Here is a 23,656-nt window from a genome sequence, read left to right as displayed (position 1 = left end):
AATACACCACATGAATTTGAGAATAAATTACACAAATATAAATATTAAAATTTTCAATCCGCTCTTTTGGCTATAAAATTTATATCGTGGCTATAAAAGTAAACATTTGGCTACAACTTTGGCTATTAATGAAAATTTTCCAGCTGGAAACCGTATGTAATTTTACCCTTCTGACAGAAAGCCTATTTTTGAAATCAGTATATCATTAGAAAACATCAATAACATCTTTAGAAAGAAAATCAAACAGCTAAATGGAGCCCACGAAGTCCTTTGAGGCCATGGTTAGAATAATAGATCTAAAATCAATGAGACCAACCCATGCAAATGGCCTGGAGAAAATAAGATTTAATCTTCTCAGTGGGTCAGTTTGTACTAGGGTAAAATAAATTACTTCAGTCTTGGCTTGGTGCTTATAAAACTGTTAAGGTCTTAGGTTCCCCTCAAATCTGGGGACTTTAACACAACGGCAAAATGCATGCAACAGCTCAGCCTTTACCAATGTCCAGCCTTTACCAATGTCCAGCCTTTAAAGAAAGGAAGAAAATTGTTTATTTAATGCCGCACTCAACACATTTTATTTACAGTTATATGGTGTTGGATATATGGTTAAGGACCACACAGATATTGAGAGAGGAAACCTGCTGTCACCACTTCATGGGCTACTCTTTTCGATTAGCAGCAAGGGATCTTTCATATACACCATCCCACAGACAGGGTAGTACATACCATAGCCTTTGATATGCCAGTCGTGGTGCACTGGCTGGAAAGCCTTTAAAGAGTCAGTCTTATAGAACTTTGCAAAATTTCTGTTTGTTAAATATTCCCCATCAAAGGTAAAGATTATACCTTGAATTACATACCCATTATAAAACTGTCCCCATCAAAGGTAAAGATTATACCTTGAATTACATACACATAATAAAACTGTGCAAACTGATTTTAACTGATGATCGATGATGAAATTCCAAACAATTCCCAACACCATGTAATTCGGGGTTGATAAATTATTCTGAAGTTTACTTACTAGCCCACAGGCAAGAGTGATTTGCATTGTTACTTGCAGTGTTGCACATAATATGTTTTCACTTTCCCCATCTAAAATATTTGCATATTTAAGTGAATATATGAATAATACTGATATAATATATCTATGAAAGGAACAGTATTTATTGCAAAACGAACTGTACAGCATCAAACCACTACTTATTTATTTAACAATTAGTTATTCAGGGCTCACAATTTAAAACCATCCCATTGGTCTAACCATAGCAACATGAGTTTGTTCATTTCTTGATGAATATGAAAATAATGTCATCAGGGAAAACATGGCAATTTTTGTATGCATGGCTTCGACAATTCAGTTTGTGAATGCATATACACATGTACATGTCTACCCAGATGAATCTAAAAGAAATAGTACACTATCCTTAAGTGTTGAAGAAGAAAAAGAAAAAAACATTAAAGAACCCAATTTAAACTGACTCATGTCACAATTATCTCATCTGTATGTATGTATATATGTATGTATGTATGTATGTATGTATGTATGTATGTATGTATGTATGTATGTATGTATGTATGTATATATATATATATATATATCATCCATTAAAGGCTTTTGTAGGAGATATCGCAGGCACTATAATTTGCGATATCTCCTCAGGTGATATTCTCCTAGGAGATATCGCTTATTTTTTGTTACGTCACTGTGTATGTTTCCATGCTAAACCTATCATTAGTGACGTCACACCACTGTCGGTCTGTTAACAAGTCTACCATTGCCGAAGGTAAAGACATTCAACCCATATATTATTGACATTGTTTACAATTGTCGCAAATGGAAAGAATGATAATGGATGATAAAAAGAATACCCCCCACCCCCTCGTGTCTTGTGATATCATAATTTACCAGCACTCATTGATAAAAGTATAAAAATTCCTCGGCAAGTCTCAAATTTCATACTTTATCAACTCGTGCTGATAAATTATGATATCACAAGACACTTGGTGAGTATATATAGATCTATATATCTATATATATACATTGCAAATTAGATGTAAATTAGTCGAGGTCTCGGCACTAGGTTTATTGACATTTAAGCAAACGTACTTGGGTGACACTCCATGATTGACGTATGCATTCATAGTCATCAAATAAAAACATTTCAATGGCAATTTGACACTGAAAGCTGTCCAGCATTCAGAAAACAAAAAATGTTAGGCATAACTTTATTTTGATGTAAGGACATCCAAAATGACATCATTCGAGTTTGACGTCATTTCCATTCAAAAATACACCGCGCCACATATTCTTACATCATTTGAATATCTAGTAATGGCGGACTGGAATTAAAGTTGCGTGTACAGTTTACAAAAACATGTTGTATTAAGCTTGAGCTTATATGATAAAGAGATTATTACCCTCGTGTATTTCGGTATCGTCAATATCTTATATTAGGAATAAAACTAATGTATTATGCTCGCCAGAGGCTCGCATAATACAATTTTTATTCCTAATATATATGATATTGACGATACCGAAAAACACTCTGGTAATATCCTCTCTCTCTCTATATATATATGCCTCCCCCTCCCCTCCCCCTCTCTCTGTGGTGTACTACATGTAGCACTGACAAATCATGTTAAACATTCAATCACATTTTTGAAAGATTACAGATTATTCAAAATGGTGACTATAACCACTATATTTTGGTCTGCTAATTCCAGTATTGGCCGAACTTTCTCAACTATTGCACTTCAATATACATGTTGGTTAATCATGATATATTGAGATGAATGACAGGCTCTGGTTAGCCAGTACAAGAATCTATAATGAGTCTGACAATAATGGATAATTCTCACTTTAGTTGGCACCTGATCGAGCAGTTATTGGTTTTATTAGAAAATTAATCACATAAATATTCCAACACAAAAGCAATCAGTAAATAGAAAATGTTTTTATTAATGAGAAAACATACTTAATTATGTACACCGACATCTATTCAGTCCCAACAAGGTCTTTGTATGACTGTAAAAGGGGTAACTGATGTTTTCACTTGAACTAGCTTTCCACTGTATGATTACATAAATATTAAAATGGCTTATTGATCGTTTGTATATGGAACACATGGTTCATTTAGGTTTTTTGAAAAACATCGATGTCACAAATTAGCATCCCCAAAATGTGTGCACATCCCTTAGTTTTTGGGAATTTAAAGAGTCCTTTTTGAAACAGATGTACAAAACAACTTTTCCCAGATACTACATGTTGGCATAGGGAAAATTAGTGTGTGTAAATCACATTTAGGATATTTTTTCAGGCCACTGAATGATGCAGTAGTAAACTACTGATAAAAGAACAAACATTTATAATTCAAATTATATTGGGAATTTTCAGCATAGAAATTGGGAATTTTCAGTACCACTTTCTTTTGGGAAGGGGTCAAATTCAAACCCCCATAATGCCTAGACAAATACCTGATATGATTGTATATATACATGTATGGATACCAGTAAGTGATCAGTCGCACTCCCCTCCACCCACCCACCCCCCCACCCCAGTAAAGTCTTACAGGAGCAGCAAATTGATCGCCTTGCTATAAAAAAATTTAATACATTTTGATTGAAAGTTCACATGAATGCTCGACTAGCACCATTTTCGGAGTGTGATCTACAGCATTCCTTGATTTTGCTCACGGTGAAAACCATATACTGCATATATGTACATGTACATGTACCATAAATCGGGGGGCATATTTGAAGTATATATACATAATTCAATTTCTTTTTACTGTACATGTAGGCTATTTGTAATTATTTAAATGAATATCTATTTTGCATTACAAAATGTTATTGGAGAGGAAGAGCATTTATCAAGTGTTATGTCTTGTGTGTGTGTGTGTGTGTGTGTGTGTGTGTGTGTGTGTGTGTATGTATATGTATGTAACAGGGCGGCTCATGTCCACATGAAGCATCCTCTTCAGGGTCTTAGAAGAGTTAAGGTCCAGTTAAAATCCAGATATAACAAAATACTAGATAACACTAGAAATTCAAATTAAAACAACACAGAAGTTGGAGAATAAACATTTATGTCACAAAACACAAATAAAGCAAATTGTTGACATTTAATTGATCGATCGCGTTATTTTCGCGACGCGTGTTATTGTCCAATTATTGTATCTGATAGTATACGCTGCTCATTTACAGTGTATTGGAACTGCACTGGCCATGTGCAAAACCACTCAGATTTCGTCTGGGGTGGGGCGTCGGTCTTGTACAATGGAAACGTTATCGAACCACAGGAGGTCCAAGGTCTAATATCCTAGTGAGAGAAGGCAACACCTTGTTGGTGCCTGTAGTCAAGCCATTGTCCCTGTGGGTCCACTCCGAGATATAAGAGGTCTTGAGTCTCTGGTGGGAATTGAACATCAACAGAAGTACCGGTCTGGGTCAAACATCCAACAACACAGTGGTGACGGTCTTCAACAACTGGAGTACATCAAAGTCACCGCTGAGGAGTGACAGCAATACTGCGAGTTCCCTGGATGCCTTATGGATGCGTCACCGCGCGTTACACCTGCATCTACCTCCAGTTCCTGTCCCACTCCTCCGTCACAGCTCACCACGAGCTGTAGTGAGAATTCAGGGAAACCTCAACCTGTAATCTCTCATCCAAAACACTAGAATACACTTAAGTTCACAATCCTAGAATGCACTAATTCCACAATTCTGGAATACACTAGCACGATTATAGAATACACTAAGTTCACAATCCTAGAATACCAATGGCGATGAGGTAGTCATTGCTGCTGATGACTGACACTAAGACATTACAAAGTACAAGAAAGTAAGGGGTTCCCAGATGCTAACATATTTCAAAACAATATCACATATACATGCTGAACATCTACTATGCTATGCATCTTAAGCTGCGTTATTCTGCGTCCCAAGCGTTAACAAAGCGTTCAATGCTGCGTCCCATGCTTTAACACTGCGTTGTTGCTGCATTCCTTGTGTTAACACTGCATTGTTGCTGCATCCCATGCACTAACAAAGCGTTCAATGCTGCATCCCATGCGTTAACACTGCATTGTTTCTGCGTCCCATGTGTTAATAAAGCGTTCAATGCTGCGTCCCATGGGTTAACACTGCGTTGTTGTTACGTTCCTTGCATTAATACTGAGTTGTTCTGTGTCCCTTGCGTTAGCACTGCGTTCCTTGCGTTACGCTGCATCCCTTGCGTTAACACTGCATTGTGCTGCGTTCCTTGCGTTAACATTGGGTTCTGTGCGTTGTGCTGCGTCCCTTGCGTTAACATTGGGTTCTGTGCGTTAACGCTGCATCCCTTGCATTAACACTGCATTGTGCTGCGTTCCTTGCGTTAACATTGGGTTCTGTGTGTTGTGCTGCGTCCCTTGCGTTAACATTGGGTTCTGTGTGTTGTGCTGCGTCCCTTGCGTTAACATTGGGTTCTGTGTGTTGTGCTGCGTCCCTTGCGTTAACATTGGGTTCTGTGCGTTAACGCTGCATCCCTTGCATTAACACTGCATTGTGCTGCGTTCCTTGCATTAACACTGCATTGTGCTGCATCCCTTGCATTAACACTGCATTGTGCTGCGTTCCTTGCGTTAACACTGCATTGTGCTGCGTTCCTTGCGTTAACACTGCATTGTGCTGCGTTCCTTGCATTAACACTGCATTGTGCTGCATCCCTTGCATTAACACTGCATTGTGCTGCGTTCCTTGCGTTAACACTGCATTGTGCTGCGTTCCTTGTGTTAACACTGCATTGTGCTGCATCCCTTGCATTAACACTGCATTGTGCTGTGTTCCTTGCATTAACACTGCATTGTGCTGCGTTCCTTGCGTTAACATTGGGTTATGTGTGTTGTGCTGCGTCCCTTGCGTTAACATTGGGTTCTGTGTGTTGTGCTGCGTCCCTTGCGTTAACATTGGGTTCTGTGCGTTAACACTGCATCCCTTGCATTAACACTGCATTGTGCTGCGTTCCTTGCGTTAACATTGGGTTCTGTGTGTTGTGCTGCGTCCCTTGCGTTAACATTGGGTTCTGTGTGTTGTGCTGCGTCCCTTGCGTTAACATTGGGTTCTGTGTGTTGTGCTGCGTCCCTTGCGTTAACATTGGGTTCTGTGTGTTGTGCTGCGTCCCTTGCGTTAACATTGGGTTCTGTGCGTTAACGCTGCATCCCTTGCATTAACACTGCATTGTGCTGCGTTCCTTGCGTTAACACTGCATTGTGCTGCATCCCTTGCATTAACACTGCATTGTGCTGCGTTCCTTACGTTAACACTGCATTGTGCTGCGTTCCTTGTGTTAACACTGCATTGTGCTGCATCCCTTGCATTAACACTGCATTGTGCTGTGTTCCTTGCATTAACACTGCATTGTGCTGCGTTCCTTGCGTTAACATTGGGTTATGTGTGTTGTGCTGCGTCCCTTGCGTTAACATTGGGTTCTGTGTGTTGTGCTGCGTCCCTTGCGTTAACATTGGGTTCTGTGCGTTAACACTGCATCCCTTGCATTAACACTGCATTGTGCTGCGTTCCTTGCGTTAACATTGGGTTCTGTGTGTTGTGCTGCATCCCTTGCGTTAACATTGGGTTCTGTGTGTTGTGCTGCGTCCCTTGCGTTAACATTGGGTTCTGTGTGTTGTGCTGCGTCCCTTGCGTTAACATTGGGTTCTGTGCGTTAACGCTGCATCCCTTGCATTAACACTGCATTGTGCTGCGTTCCTTGCGTTAACACTGCATTGTGCTGCATCCCTTGCATTAACACTGCATTGTGCTGCGTTCCTTGCGTTAACACTGCATTGTGCTGCATCCCTTGCATTAACACTGCATTGTGCTGCATCCCTTGCATTAACACTGCATTGTGCTGCATCCCTTGCATTAACACTGCATTGTGCTGCGTTCCTTGCGTTAACATTGGGTTCTGTGTGTTGTGCTGCGTTCCTTGCGTTAACATTGGGTTCTGTGTGTTGTGCTGCGTCCCTTGCGTTAACATTGGGTTCTGTGTGTTGTGCTGCGTTCCTTGCGTTAACATTGGGTTCTGTGTGTTGTGCCGCGTCCCTTGCGTTAACATTGGGTTCTGTGTGTTGTGCTGCGTCCCTTGCATTAACATTGGGTTCTGTGCGTTAACGCTGCATCCCTTGCGTTAACACTGCATCCCTTGCGTTAACACTACGTTGTTCTGCGTCCCTTGCATTCTGGTCTCCACTCTGCTGTTGTTGTTTCCAGTCTTCGAAGCTGGGTAAAAACCTCAACCCGGGTAAATGATGTCGGCTAACATTACGTCATTATTTTCCGAGTTCCCCCGATACACAATCAGCAGGCGACAAAATGCAAAACCCGGAAATAGTTAAAATTCACAATTAAAACCCATCTTTAATTTTAATTATAGAATTGTTTCATATTTCTTAATTTATAGTCTACAATTTAATGTGGAGATGCTGTTCTCTTTAAGTTGATAAAGACAAGAATAGTTTATTCTTTATATCGCTAATGTCAAATAACATATAAACAAAACCAAAAATGTATAGTTAACAACACTTTAATCGGCTTACATTTTACATGTCTTTACAAGTGTAAAGAACGCCAAAGATAATTTAGTAATAATAGTAAAAGATTCTGGGTAGATAAAGAAATAAGATATTTAAGTATAAATTGTTGTGAACACTATAACTTCTATTATTTTATTATATAGAGAATAGTACTCACGTTTTAATACTTTTATACGTTTCGTTGTTCCTTATATTCCAACGAAACATCTTTAATAGTTCATAATTAGAATAAAAGTGTTTAAATGTGATAAATCAACACGTTAAACTACATCGAATACACAGTAAGAGCTAAAGCTGGCCAGGGGCTGCTTCATATATATATATATATATATGAAAATTATTTATACTTGTATTTGGAAATATTACCTTACTTTTAAATTGGAAATAAAAAACAAAATAGCCTTTGAGGAATGGTGAGGAATGATGTCTAGAAATACAGATGCATAAAACCCTGCATTTATCAAAATTTTAAGCATTTAGAATATAAAATCATCTGTGATGACCCCAAAATGCAGATAGTCATTTAGACACCCAAATAAGATTCCTGCTGTTAAAATCTTGACTTACTTGTAAGCACAAACTTGTGTACTCACATGTCATGTACATTTACAGACCTGTATAGTTATATTAGAGGGGATGATATTCCATTTCAGATTTCGACAAATTCTGTTTCCCATCTCGACAAATTCTGTTTTTTGTCTTCTTTTTTTTACATTTACAGTTAATGTCAAGCACTAATTTCAGTTACTGCTACAAATAATATGTAACGGATATGACCAGAGTTTTATAAAAATAAATGGCATTGTTACTGTTAGATGATTGCATCAAGTGATTCAAATATGTTTACATATTTGACCCGAGTTAATCAAGAGTATAGTGTGTGTATATATATATATATATCTTATTTGAAGTCAAAATCAATTCACTGTAATGTTCGTAACTGGCATACATGTATGTTCATATATCAGTGTTCTAGCTAGCAATAAATAGAGGGGCGCTGTGCCCTGCCCCATTTTGTGCCACCCTGCCATGTTTGTTTCCGCACCGCCCCTGATTATCGCCGCCCTGCCCTAATTCATTGTCAAACAAAAATACAAAATCCTGCTTTCCTCTCAAATCGTGTATAGTGTTGTTACCGGTCTGAATTCCCAACTAAAAAACATTTGACAATACATTGTTTGGCCAGTTGTGAAAGCCGACAGCAGTAACGTGATATGTTTTTTTCTTTTCTATTGTTAGTCGATATGACCGCAGACGAGCGGACAGGCAGTCTTACAAAGCTTGAATGCGAAGTAATCCTCACACCGTCACGCATATAACCACACACCACCTAGCAAACACCTAGTTGAAAGTAGACCATTATGATAAACTTCAACAGAACGTCAAATGCGAAATTTTTGAAAGTAATTGTTACCTTTGCAAATACCCAGACCAAGATACATATAGTTTTAACTGATGTCAGTAGTCCTTATCAATGACACATTGACTGCATCTTTATAATATGGCACAGAGTAAACTAGCAACACTGGTTATTTGGTCTAAGAAGGCATAACTGTGTTTTGTTAAAAGCATGTCTACAAAAGCTATTTAATGAAATCTATGTAGACCGTGACATGCAATAATAGCCGTTTTTAAATGCAGTGAGCAACTTGTTACAAATATATCCTTATGTCAATTTTTTAATTTGTTTGTTCTTTTATTTCTTTATTTCTTTTTATTATTTCATTTATTTATTTTAAATTACATCTGGGCATGATATTAAATGGTAAAAAAATAATATGATTTTTTAGGTGATCCAACCTTTTGTAAAACATTTTAATAGTTAAAGTTTGATTTTATTTAAAGACACCACTAGAGCATATTGATTTATTAATAATCGGCTATTGGATGTCAAACATTTGCTAATTTTGAAATTTAGTCTTAGAGAAAAACCCACTACTTTTTTCCATTAGTTTCATCATTTATATACACCATCCCACAGACAGGATAGCACATACCACAGCACATTCCAGTTGTGGTGCACTGGCTGGAACAAGATTTTTTTAATAGTGTCTATATTTAGTACATTAGTACAATAATATTGCATACGGCGATGAATGTACGGTTTCATCAAACATCCAGATTTAAGAATAATAAATTTGGGTTTAGAAATTGATTGTCCCCCTCTCTCCAAAAACGTTTTGTAAATTAAAACCAGCATAGATATTCCTACATATATGATATTTATGAATGTAAAAAATTCGATCATATCCAGCACTTGCCTCAAAATTAAGATTTTCGCGTTAAAAATGCCCTACAATTAAATTAACGACACCACTAGAGCATATTGATTTATTAATAATCAGCTATTGGGTGTCAAACATTTGCTAATTTTGAAATTTAGTCTTTAGAGAAAAACCTGCTACTTTTTTCATTAGTTTCATTGTTTATATACACTATCCCACAGACAGGATAGCACATACCACGGCACATTCCAGTCGTGATGCACTGGCTGGAATGAGATTTTTTTTAATAGTGTCTATATTTAGTACATTAGTACAATAATATTGCATACGGCTATGAATGTACTGTTTCATCAAACATCCAAATTTAAGAATAATAAATTTGGGTTTAGAAATTGATTGTCCCCCTCCCTCCAAAAACATTTTGTAAATTAAAACCAGCATAGGTATTCCTACATATATATTTATGAATGTACAAAATTTGATCATATCCAGCACTAGCTTGCCTCAAAAATAAGATTTTCGCGTTAAAAATGCCATACACTTAAATTAGCGCCCTGCCCCATCAAAAGCCTAGCTAGAACACTGAATATTATTTTCCATATCTACAATAAAATCAAATGTTGTAGCTAGTCTATATCATGTGTTCCATATCTACATTAAAATCAAATATGTGTCGCTAGTCTATATCATGTGTTCCATATCTACACAGCGAACATTTTGTTTAGTATCGCGTCGCGAAACGCGGTGCAGTTTCCGGGTATCGCTACACAATATTAAAGGGACACATCCTAGTTACGGCTAGTTGTTAACCATTACGGCATTGTTTTTCGCTATTAAACCCATTTTTTCACAAATAAAATTGCACTTTACTTACCGTTTATTATTTAGAATATACATTTCCATTCACTTGAAGTGTTTTTTGGTAATCCTGGTAATCCTGGTGTTTGTAATATCACAAAATGGATTTTTCGTATTTCTGAAAAACTCACGCGCATCTGAGAAAAAACCGTTTAGCAGACAAGGTCTAATCTATTTTTAGAGGGGATATTTCCATTTCATTGTCACAGACGTTGGTATACCATGTGACCGTTATCATTTTGGTTCGGTTTGTTTTCTCGTGCACGGTTCGCGCAATCAACATCCAATTTGTTGTTGTTCATTTGTGAGATTTTTCTTCACAGTTCGTGAACATTTTCAGTAACAATAAAGTTCAGACAAGTAAGTATCTCAATACAAAACGTTACAAACCCTTAAAACCAATAATTTTGCTAAGTCCCACGATATCTGGAGAGGGGATACAACCAGGACAGAACAGTTGGAACATGTCCAGAAGAGGTGAAAAGAACGCACCCCAAGTCTGTGAAATTTGTCGTGACGTAGGCATTGTTGTGCTTCGAGCGACATCTACCTGTGACATCAGAATACAAACTTTCAAAATTATTTCAAGCAATTGGGACATGGGGATTCCCATGGTATTTATCGATATTTAAAACCTGCTTGTTACAGGTTTGTAGATTAACCAAATTATAATTTATTTTCGCTGGATGGAACTAGGGTGTGCGGCTTTAAAACGTATCGCTAAATGTCGCGATGCATATTTTTGACAGTATTAAATTTTGAAGATCGTCCTTAACCCCCAAATATTCCACTGATAACATGTTAAATCTATCACTGTAATGAACTATTTATCTAGGTGTAGATTTCCAAGTTTCATCAGATATTTTCTTTTTTGCAACCCTCCGATTAGGAGCACAGCTTTTATGTGGTAAAACGGCTGTTCAGATATCCACCCACCGATAGATACCATAACGTTTAGCTCTTAGGTTACGAAGGGGGCGTCTAAAGATTGGATTCGTGAAGTGTAATTACGATGTCTACTAGAATAGTTTATTAAAATTATACCTATCTTTCTTACAAATTAAATTTTTCAAAGTGAATAATCTTAAAAAAAATAAAAAAAATACTCTGTAAAAAAAGTTTTACATTATTGAATTTGACTGATAGAAAAAACACTTCGCGCTTCCACGACATAGGCCAAACGATAGGTAATGCGGTAGTGCTATTCCTGTGGCGAATATATTTTTCAACAATTTGCAAACAAAAAATAGTGTCATTTTTTAAAAATAATTACGTGAATCTTTGACAAGAATAATTTTTAAAACAAGGTGAAATTAGTTAGCACATCGTATAGCGCATATAGTTTTGAAATGACCCCTTAATCGACCGTCTATTCCCAATAATTTTGACGTCACGCAGCAAACGTAGTTCGAGCAAGGTTGTTTTAAAAAACAATGGTGACAAAAAAAGAGAACTGTGCAAGCTGTTACATTTTCTACAGCTGAAAAGTGGTTAAAGGAGCCTGATTTAAAACCTTGGCTTAAGTTAGAGTCAGACAATGACCTTTTATCAAAAATGTGGTGTACGGTGTGTACAACACATGAACAAAGAATTAGTGGGTGCCGAAACTTTAGTCGAGCATTTGTCGATGGGGTTACAGAGCCAGGTGCACTAAAGCGAGATCAGGTTATTAAACATATGAAGTCTGAGCAGCATAATAAAGCAATGCATATCAACATGGGCCCACTTTCTGCTACAGAACTCTATAAAGAAACAACAATAGGAAAGAGTATGGTAAATGCCGAAACGGAAGAGAGAGCACGTGTTAACAAACTGGTTGATATATGTTATATGATGGCAAAAGAAGAAATACCTTTCAGCAAGTTCCAGAGCCTTGCAAAGCTTGAAATTAGGCACAATGTACCTCTAGGGCAGACATACATCATTGAGTTAAAGTGCAAGGAGATTACTGACCTGATAGGAACAGTAATGGAAACTGAATTTCTGACTTTGCTGTGGAAAGCAAGATATACATTGTATATCAGTATTGTGCGATGGGTCAACAGACGTCTCTAATGTAGAAAAAGAGCTTATCTATGTCACATTTGTTGCCGATGGCACCACCACAACAAAATTACTCGCATTGCGTGATGTCAAGTATGCAGATGCTGTTGGCCGTTTTTAAGTGGGCTGAACTTGATGTGAAGAGAAAGCTTGTGGGATTCTGTTCTGATGGGGCCAGTGTCAATATGGGCAGGGCAGGTGGTGTGGCAGTTCGATTAGCAAGAGATATACCAGCACCGTGGTTAGTAGTCATCCACTGTGTCAGCCACAGGTTTGAGCTTGCTATAAAGGATGCCTTCAAGGGCACTTGAGCAGATGTTGTCCTTGAAATGCTCCTGGCCATCTATTTGCTCTATGAAAAAAGCAACAAACGTCTGTGGGAAATGAACATACTTGGCGAAATTATGCAGGAACAAGTCCATAAGCCATGTAAGGCAAATGGCACAAGGTGGATCCAACACAAAAGCAGAGCATGCACAGTCTTTCTGCAGAATTATGCTGTCATTGTGGCCCACCTAGAGGCCCAGACAGCTGATCAGTCCAATGTCCCTGCTGTTGACAAAGCATGTTTGAAGGGTCATCTCAAAACACTCAAGAGCCTGAAAGTTGTATTGTACCTTCTGTACATGAAGACACTGCTTGTACCACTGGCAACAATCTCCACTAATCTACAAAAATCCAGTATTGACTTGCTGTATGTATCTTCATGTTTGGAGCAACTGTACTCAACACTAGATGAACTCAGAAATGACGCAGCGATGCCAACAGCTGCTACACTGGGGCCGCTTGCTCAAGTCCTTGAACAGGCTGAGGAAAATCCCACAAACATAATTTTTAAGTGAGTTCACCTAAGCCAAGGTACAGTATCTGGAATTGTTGTGAATGCTTTCAAAGCTCAGATGCCTGTCATAGCAGACAAGATGAAGGACTGTCTGGTGCACCGATTTCATGACATGGAACATGACAAAAAAAGCGTATGCCTGAAGCTTCTTGATAAAACAATCTGGCCCAAACAGAAAGAAGATCTGGCTAAATTTGGGATTGATATCTTAAATACTTTTATTGAGGAGTTCCACCCACTACTTGATGCTAAAAACACGGAGTGGGCAAACTTCAAAACTTTCTGGCTTAGGAATCTTGTTCACATGTCAAAAGCCGATCTTTGGGAAACTACACCGACAATTATCCCAACTTGATCCATGTCATCAATGTGCTGATGGCCTATCCAGGTAAGATATTGGAGTACTTATGTCTATCAGGAAACATTTTCTGTTAAAGGGGCAGTCCTGACTTTTAAGCTGTATCAAGACTTCCATCAGTTCCCTCATCAAAATGAATACATTTCCTACTGGTTTTGCGACTTCTTACCGTAACATGTTTCAAATACAATGGGAAATACCAGTGAATACATTTGGAAGTTCCAATAACCCAGTAATTTCAAATTTCGTGTGTCGGTTGGAAGAAAAAAAAAAATTGATAAGTACGAAATTATTTTTGGCAAAAATCGACACTGAGCTCCTACAAAACATTATGATGACTAAAAATGTATTGGATATACATATGTTGATATTTTGAACAAGAAAATATAAGTAAATTGTAATTTTATTAATTATAACGGTTTATATTAACCAAAAACAAAGTCGGGACTGCCTCTTTAAATTAAATATAGACCTAGTTTGCTGTAATCTTAATATGTATGTATTTAATATAAAAGTTCAAATTAACCTAATTGTTACAATCAGTGACCAGACTAGAGCTAGAGCTGATTGCTTACACCCATATAGACAACAACACAATATTTATTTTAACAAGACAATTTGATGAGATTACAATGTTTACACTGACAACAAAAACCAGTGTCATATTTAAAATAAATCCGAGTTCTAAGATGGGATCATTTCTTTCAGTCTCTAATGCAGTTGTCGAAAGAGGCTTTTCTACAATGGGTCGAGTCAAGACAGATCACAGAAATCATCTACAAGAGAAAATGCTGGAGCGATTGATGCGGATATCGTTGGATTGGATAGCTTCAACCCAAAAGCGACGACAGATCTGTTCTTCTCTTCACGTCGCCATCCAAATGTCAAACCATATATGGGAAGCGTCCCCACTCTGTGGACACTGTTGCATCGAAGAGACCAAACATTGCTTGCGAGTCATCCTCCAACACTGAGTTTACTGAATGACTCTAAATTTAATTCTGTTCTTTGGGGTTCTGAACTAGAAATGTCACTAAAAGTTGATATAAAGGTTGCAAAAACTATTTTGTTCATATTTAATATACCATACTAATGTTACAGAAATCGCTAATCAAAATAAGTGATTGCTAATCAATTTTAAAATTGATTCGCGACAGTCGCTAATCAAAATTTTTAAAACAAAATGTTCCCTGCTACACTAAAATCAAATGTGTGTAGCTAATCTATATCATGTGTTCCATATCTACACTGAAATCAAATGTGTGTAGCTAATCTATATCATGTGTTCCATATCTACACTGAAATCAAATGTATGTAGCTAGTCTATATCATGTTCCATATCTACACTAAAATCAAATGTGTGTAGCTAGTCTATATCATGTGTTCCATATCTACACTGAAATCAAATATTTGTTGCTAGTCTATATCATGTGTAGCCTATATATATTTATTTGAAGTTAAAATCATTCCACTATTTGTAAATGGCACACGTTCTTACATTATTTTTTGCTGTCTATCTCAAATAAGCGTAACATGCAAGAACGGCCTCAGTTCTTTGCAGGTTTTAGTCTATGACACCAGTGTCGGCATATAAACATTGTGCAACTCTTTTGTTAAATAACAGTAAATAGATACCTAAATAAAATAAATGTTTATAAATATGGAACAAAACCTGTATGTTAAAAAATAATAATACATGTACATGTACAAACCCAAAAATCCATAAAAATCAGGAAATCTGTTTTACTTTTAGTTTCTGTTTCCATGATTCTGTCCGTTTTTCTGTAATCGTGGAAAATCTACCCCTCTATTTATATTTACAATTTATGGCACACCTTTTGACATTACAGTGCACTACAGAAGCAATTTTAGTTATTCTGGTTACAGCAAGACACTTTAGCTGGGTCGTTTTCACTAAATTTGCACTGTACCATCTTTTTTTTTTTTTTGATATGTTTAACGACACCACTAGAGCACATTGATTTATTAAACATTGGCTATTGGATGTCAAACATTTGTCTTAGAGAGGAAACCTGCTACATATTTCCATTAGTACCAAGGGATTTTTATATGCACCATTCCAGACAGGATAGCACATACTATGGCCTTTGATATACCAGTTGTACTGCACTAGCTGGAATGAGAAATAGTCCAATGGGCCCACCAACGGGGATTGATCCCAGACCCACAGCGCATCAAATGTTTTACCACTGGGCTTCGTTCTCTATCTAGAATCAGTTTTTGTATCAATGGTTCTAATTTTATCATGTGCAGCATTTACAACAAGTGCAGTGGTTGCTCTCCTTACTTACACCCATTGTGCCACGCAAATTGGACATTGTCAATAGTAAGGAAAATGCCATGGTGAACTATAAATGTACCTGGTTGGACACCATGCCTTTCCCAGGACTCACACTCGAAAGAAATGTGGGTTAGCCTGCTTTTACACATGTATGTACTAATATGTATGAATGTATGTAGAGTATTTACTAGAAAATTATTAAAAAGTGACCAATTTAAAGAAAATTTAGTAACCAAATACTAAATGTTGTCAGTGGCACAGTATGGGCGGGGCCACCATGGCATTTGCCATGGGCGCAAAATTCTGGACTAGTGGAAGGGACTCTAGGAGTGTTAAAGGACCACTAGTTAGGGGGTGCAAAACTTGCCTTGCCCTGGGCGCTGACAACCCACTAAATGTTGTAGCCACTTTGTATGAAAATAAGCAAATGGCTAATTTGGCAAAGGACATGGTGAGCCTATCATGTATGTATTGTTAAAAAAATTAATTGTTTTATGTAACAACACCATTAGAGCACATTGATTTTTTATCTTATCATCGGCTATTGGCATATTGTCATTCTGACTGGGTTTTTTTTTAGAGAAAACCGCTGTCGCCACATAGGCTACTCTTTTATGACAGGCAGCAAGGGATCTTTTATTTGCACTTCCCACAAGCAGGATAGCACAAACCATGGCCTTTGTTGAACCAGTTATGGATCAATGGTATCTGGATTAAAAATCCCATGCCTCGACTGGGATCCGAACCCAGTACCTACCAGCCTGTAGACCCATGGCCTAACAATGACGCCACCGAGGCCGGTGTATGTATTGTTAACTACGAAAAGCAATACAAATTTATTAACAAACTGATGATTTGGTAAAACAAGTCAGCAAATAAAATTTAATCTTGTAATAACCAAACATGCTTGCCACCAATTTTGCCTTGGTGCCCCCTCCAACTGACTTGAAGCCCTAGATTTTATTATTAAACAGAAGGCAACATTTGTAGTGCACCCAAAAAATTAAAATTTGACACAAGAATTTATAATTTTCATAATCATTAATGTAAATTTAATGTGCACAATAGTTAATGTTAAAGTTTGTTCTATTTAACGACATCACTAGAACACATTGATTTATTAATCACCGGCTGCTGGATGTCAAACATTTGGTAATTTTGACATACATACATGGGTGCATAATGGACTCATGACCTTATATTTTGAGAATCCATTAGGAATATAGGAGAGTCCACATTTGAAGATGAACTGATATATCCAATAAAATATCAAGTGAATTGTATAACTGACAACACAAAAACATTGACATTTAAATGGTTTTATGTCGTAATGAAAAGTACATGAACAAGAATAAAAAAATATTATTATTAAAATGTATGATAAAATATAAAACAAATACCAGGTAACTCATATATATTCAACTAATAATGACACAAAAGAACTCAAATACATATGTATTTATATTATATATAAAGAATTTTTGTTTTGGCGAAAAAATTTGCAACATTTTCCATTGCGCTTTTTAGAACCAAACATTTTCAACCAGTTTTGTTCAGTTGATCCACCTCACAGTGTGAATAAGCGCTGTTTGCATGTCCACGTGGCCAGTCTACTATTCAGTAGTGTACAACTTTGTCGTAAAGCTAGAAAACGCCATTAAATAAAATGAAATACTGTTTAAGACATGTTGCATTTTTTATATTAAATGTTTGATTACTAGCGACAACAAGTTTTACTTTTTACTAGTCATGTTTTGTCGTACCGGTTAATGTTGTAAATCTGGGTCACTTGGTTGAGTTCATTTCCACGAAGTGGGTGCATTGATGGGGAATACATATTCTTTCTCACTTATATACAATTATTATTAGTTGAAACTTTCTACGTTTACAGATTATATTTCAAACATATTAAATGGTGAAATTATCATTCATTTGTGCTACATCTACTAGCGCTGACATGGTACATCCCAATTGTTTTGTAGTTGAATTTACATGCATTAAGGCTTGGCCGCTAACAAATTTAATAATAATTTCCTTTTAAATCCTGAATGGATAATCGTTAATGAGAAATGCATCCAGAAAAAGCAATCAGAGTAGTTGTCACAACAGTAATTGGTCTAAGGGGCCTCAGTCATCCTGATCATTTCGCACCTTTAATAACACCAACAGAACAGATTCACAAAGCAGTCATCGACAGTCGGTGATCACGTCAATCAACTACAAGATGACTTCGTATTGGCTGCAGTAAAACAGTGATCTCCATTTGTCTCACATAATTAATGAGTAGCCCCACCTGTAAATTCAGCGACGTATGACTGGAGATATCATTTCAGAGCAGTTTTCTGGAGTGACCAACTGATTGTACCAATTAACACTACCAGGTAATTTCCAAGAATTTTTATGAATGTTGCCGATTTACTTTACAGTAAATTTAGATGATTAAAAAAAAAAAAAATTGTATTAAGTTAAATAAAAATAAACATATATTGCGTCCGCAGGTACAAATGTGTATGCAATATGGTGCGTCCCATCCTTGATCGCTGCGTCAGGAACACGGGACTCCGGGTCCGTAAGATCACTGACAGACAGAACAGCACATACCACAGCCTTTGATATACCAGTTGTGGTGCACTGGTTGGAACGAGAAATAGCCCAGTGGACTCATTACCGGCTTATCAGGTGATCGGTATACCACTCGAGTACGTCCCACCCCTAATGTGCATGAATGAAAATTTCAGAGGCCCCCTGGTGTGCTAAAATTATTTCGCCAAATTGTCTATTAAAATTGAAAAATTGCAGAAATCAACAGTTATTTTCTAAAAAATGTCAACATGAAATTGTTTCGCCAAATTAAAATAAAATTCGCCAACTGCTTTCAAAATTCGCAATTGACGAATCTGTCGAGTGCCAGAGCTAGCCCTGCATGGACAAGACAAACTAAAATTAATTTTCACCTACCACAAAGGGAGGTAATACTGCTGGATTCTTCATGGACAAACTTGCGGGTAACAGCTTCCTCCATAATTTGTTTTACCTAAAATGTAAACAAATATTCAGAACATTTACTCAAAGATGATAATCTTAAATTGTGCAGATTATACTTCAGTACATGTACATACAAATACTTGAAATAGTGGGTTTCTGATTATCATTCATAATTTTTTTTATTATTGATCTGTTAGGCTCAAGTGTTGTTATGATGAATTATGAACCACCTCACTCCCAGTATTTTCTTCTTTTTTTTATATCCCATTGCCCCCTTTCCTTTTTCTCCTTTGAATTCTATCTCATTTCTTCCCGATCTGGCAACTCATATCTTTCAACTTCTTTTGCTGTCCATCTCCACATGTCAGTCCTTGTCTCTCTAACCGTGACATGTGCTCATCTCTTGTGGCTATTTATGCTATTCACCTGTCATTTCCCCATCAGCTCAGTGGTTACTGCTGGCATTGTTAAGAGGCAGTCTTTGGTGCTGTGGGTCAGATTGGCTTTACTAGTGGCAGAGGACGAGGATACTAGGTGGATGCATTGAAATATACAGAGACTGCACCCCTGGAGGATGTTGAGACAGGTAGGTGATGGTGTGGACAGCTCAGACGACAAGAGTTTGAGGAAAGTGACAAAAAGGGTCAAAACAGATTGAAATCATAGGAGAAATTGAATATTTTTTATATTAAGATAATGAGAATGATAGGCAGAGGGTGATAGATGGGAAAGATGAATGAATGTGTGAGCCTATATTTTTTTGTTATTATGGCCAGGGGTCGAATTTTACGTTATTCCGCAAATAGTAAATTTCGAAACGAAATAGTAAAACAATTCTTCCAATATTCTGTCATGAAAGTGAAAATAAAGCATGGAATACCGAAAATCGCCTGCGACTATTCCGCTTAAGCTTTTTCGTTTGTAATTCCAGCTAGTATGCAATAATGTATAGACTAGTATATAAACAATTGTTCATTATGCAATGTTGTACAGGGCAACATAGCACAGTCAGGAAAACTAGTGGTACATTAATAATTGAAGGGATAGTATATTTTTAGATGGAATAGTGGTTTTTGAAATTCACAATTCCTTTGGGATGTATCATATCATCATCATATATGTGATCAGTTTCAACTGGTAAACCGCAACAGACCAGCTGTTATATATGCAATGTGTACTGGAGCAAACTTGTTTACTGAACTTTGTTTTTCAATTTTGCCAAAAACAACAGAATCAAACATCAAGATACAAACTTGTACATGTATGTACTAAACATGTGCACTGTACAATATATATCTTTCTTAGTATATTCCAGTGATTGATCAATATATAATAAATGAAAATTGACTGATCAATTATGAAATCTATAATAAATTGTTGTGGAAAATGCTAACTGTAATTATAAAATGTATATGCAATCTAATTAAAATTAGCTCCACTATTACATGTGGATCTAACAGCAGCCCGTTGGAGCTCATGTCCAGTTGACCTTTCATTCGACCAATCAAAACCTCACTTGCAAAATCATGCCAGCGATTTGAAAATAATTTGAAAACATTAGGGATTATGTCGAAGGTATACGAAATGAATCGGGTAAATTACGAAGTATGCCGAAAACTAATTTCAATATAAAATTTGTTTCAAGACGAAAAAAACCTGTGATGGTATATAGCCATAAAATCTGTTTTTAAATACTAGTATACATTTCAGTTTATTACTGCACTTTTCCTCCTGTTTTTTTAACGTTGAAATAGACCAACAAGTTCGCCTAGTGCATAAATAGTCTTGCCCGATATTTTTAGAATTTGTATGCTCCCAAATAACGCTATAAAAGGCAAAGTGTAATTGGTCGATATTTAAATTGTTATTTATAGATGAAATGTCACCTGGACATGGGGAGTCTACGCAATGCTGTTAGATCTACCGGTAGACCACTAGAACTAATTTTAATTAGATTGATGTATATGAAGACTGTTCTGAGTTGGGCTTTATATAGTTTGTTTAAATTATGCATAAATGCTTAAGTAAAAACCTGATACTGATTATTATTGATCCTATACCGGTACACAATTAATGTTGGGTACAAGGTACATGTACCTGGTACTCACAAAAACCATGTCTGGTTCTCTTTTAGAGCATTGAAGACCACCTCTCTCCTACATTATATATATGTATGAATGATGACAATGCACTTGGGATTTGTTTTTTTGACTAGCCATTCGGACGAGTCATGTCCGCACCTTGACTTGCCCATGGAATTTTTGCTTCTTTTTTTTTTTACGTGTACTTGGCATAGATCAGTTTCAATGGGCACACACAATTTGGTTTTAAAGTATATATCAATGTTCATAAAAAGGTAGTTGTTTTACTATTTCTACCGTTCAAATGAACACTAAAGTGGATGTAATGTAGCTATATTGTTACAATGCTTCGCCACATTAAAATAAAAACTGGTCTATTAAGCATGACCCCTGGCAAATTTCTATAACAAGCAGATAATGCTGTTTACAGGTTGGCTTCTTCTTCTTTTTTTTATAATTCTGGACAACATATTAATTTTAAGTTTTAAAAGATAAAAGAAATAAAAAGTTCTAAGTACCTTTTTGTCAAATATATCATATCAAAACATGACCACTGGATATATTTTATTTATTGTATACGAAGTAAAAAGAGGGTCCAAAAAGACTCTGCCGTCAACCTTCGTACATGTATGACGAAATGATGTATATGCTGGGTCATGTAAAACAGTACAGACAGAACTTGTAAAATTCACTTTTGTTTCAATGTTTTATCAAAGTTCAAACCCACATGGTCTGGAAGGCTGGGTTGGTGATGGGTGTATTACATATGTATGTACAGATGTACATAAATGTATGGATACAGAGAATACTACATTTATCTTTAGAGTTATTTTAAAACGTATCTAATCTATTTCTTACATATCCTGAAAAAAACAGTTTTAAAATAAATTTAAATGCCTTTTCCAACGAAAACCTATTTACGGCCCTTGTGCTTATAGTTAATTTGTGTGTGACAGACAAGTTAATTTCAGTTACCTTGTACGTCACAGAGTGATCGATTCAACCATTCTTTTTTTTCATTGGATGGTAAGACATTGGTGGCCTGATCACATATATATGTGTTATCAAAAATAACGAATGATGTTCTTACCAATGGGTGTGTAAGAAACAAGCATTATAGCCAGGATTTTATATTGGTAGTGGTGGCTGGGGAGGCACCCATACTGTTATATGTCTGAGCCATGCTATTGGGGTGACAGGTAAATATAAAAGGTAGTGGGGGGGGGGGGGGGGGAGATAAGTCTGTTGGGGGGAGGGGGGGGGTTATGCCAACTTGCATAATTAGGATATCTGCAGTATAGTGTGTCATGACAGTTTGTTTTTCACAACAGAATTGTGCAGTGTATATAAGTGAGGTATCTTGCAAACAGGTTCCAGCAGACATATAATCAAGGATATCCTGTCTCTGGGATGGTGCATATAAAAGATCCTTTGCTGTTAATCGAAGAGTAGCCCATGAAGTGGTGACAGCGGGTTTCTTCTCTCAATATCTGTGGTCCGTAACCATATAACCGTAAATAAAAAATGTGTCGAGTGCATCGTTAAATAAAACATTTCCTTCCTTTCTAATGTAACATGCTTGTGTATACAATTTTTTGTTTGACTGAGAATGTAAATAGGTCTAATCAATTGACACAATGACAGTTATCTGAATTTTTATATATACATATATATACAAAACATAATTTGAACATAAAAACTCACATTGTGTAATATTTATTGTTTTAAAAATGCACTGTGAACTCGCCACAGGCCTTACAGATGTTTTCAATCTGCTAAACAACTGAATAAATTACTGCCGATTTCTGTTTTCATTGATCCTGGTGAAACCCCCAACATATTTGAGCACAAAACACATCTAAATAGATAAATATCTGAGGAACATAAAAAATTAAACAAATACACTATTTGTTTTAGACTGACATGCTAGACAGAAGTCTGCAGCTAAAAAAATAACTTATTTAAAGAACACGAAAAAGAGCATAAATTATAATTATCATAATGATAATGTTTACATCTCATCAGAATATTATAATCAAATCCAGTTGGACATACTAACCTCTTTTTTCACAGCACGAAGCAACACTTGCCGCATTTCTGAATCTGAAGTAGACATTTTTAACATAAAAAGAGTTAATAACTGTAAAGCGTTACGCGTACATCACAAATTGTCTAATGTTTCTAGTTGTAACATCGTCTCTGATTCCAAGCTGGTTTGACATTTCCGCCTCCGCATGTTAGCCGAATAACACACTGTGCCGGTTTTACGCGTAATAAAGTTCGGAAGAAAATATATCTCAAATACGAGTATAGATCGAACTAGTCTCTTTAGAATCCAATATATGCTTACGCCGATACCTATTTTTTAAAAATAACTTTGAATCGT

At 36.5% G+C, this 23,656-nt stretch overlaps 1 protein-coding gene across 8 annotated transcripts in view; it reads right to left on the bottom strand.

Annotated features, from left to right (window-relative positions):
* LOC121367658 (small G protein signaling modulator 1-like) overlaps positions 1–23,491 on the bottom strand; it is an 81,832-nt gene extending 58,341 nt beyond the window's left edge. For all 8 annotated transcript variants that reach the window (XM_041491956.1, XM_041491959.1, XM_041491964.1 and 5 more), the window contains exons 1-2: positions 23,330–23,491; positions 19,163–19,238 (exon numbers count right to left, since the gene is read on the bottom strand). In XM_041491956.1, coding sequence (XP_041347890.1) covers positions 19,163–19,238; positions 23,330–23,395 — 142 coding nt within the window. In that variant the 5' untranslated portion in view covers positions 23,396–23,491. The remainder of the gene's footprint in view (positions 1–19,162; positions 19,239–23,329) is intronic.
* Positions 23,492–23,656: the final 165 nt, after the last annotated feature.

This window comes from Gigantopelta aegis, chromosome 3 (assembly GCF_016097555.1).
Source record: "Gigantopelta aegis isolate Gae_Host chromosome 3, Gae_host_genome, whole genome shotgun sequence".
In the NCBI taxonomy this organism is placed as follows: Eukaryota; Metazoa; Mollusca; class Gastropoda; order Neomphalida; family Peltospiridae; genus Gigantopelta; species Gigantopelta aegis.
Note: the sequence above shows the minus strand (reverse complement) of the source record. Positions and strands in the feature narration are given on the sequence as shown.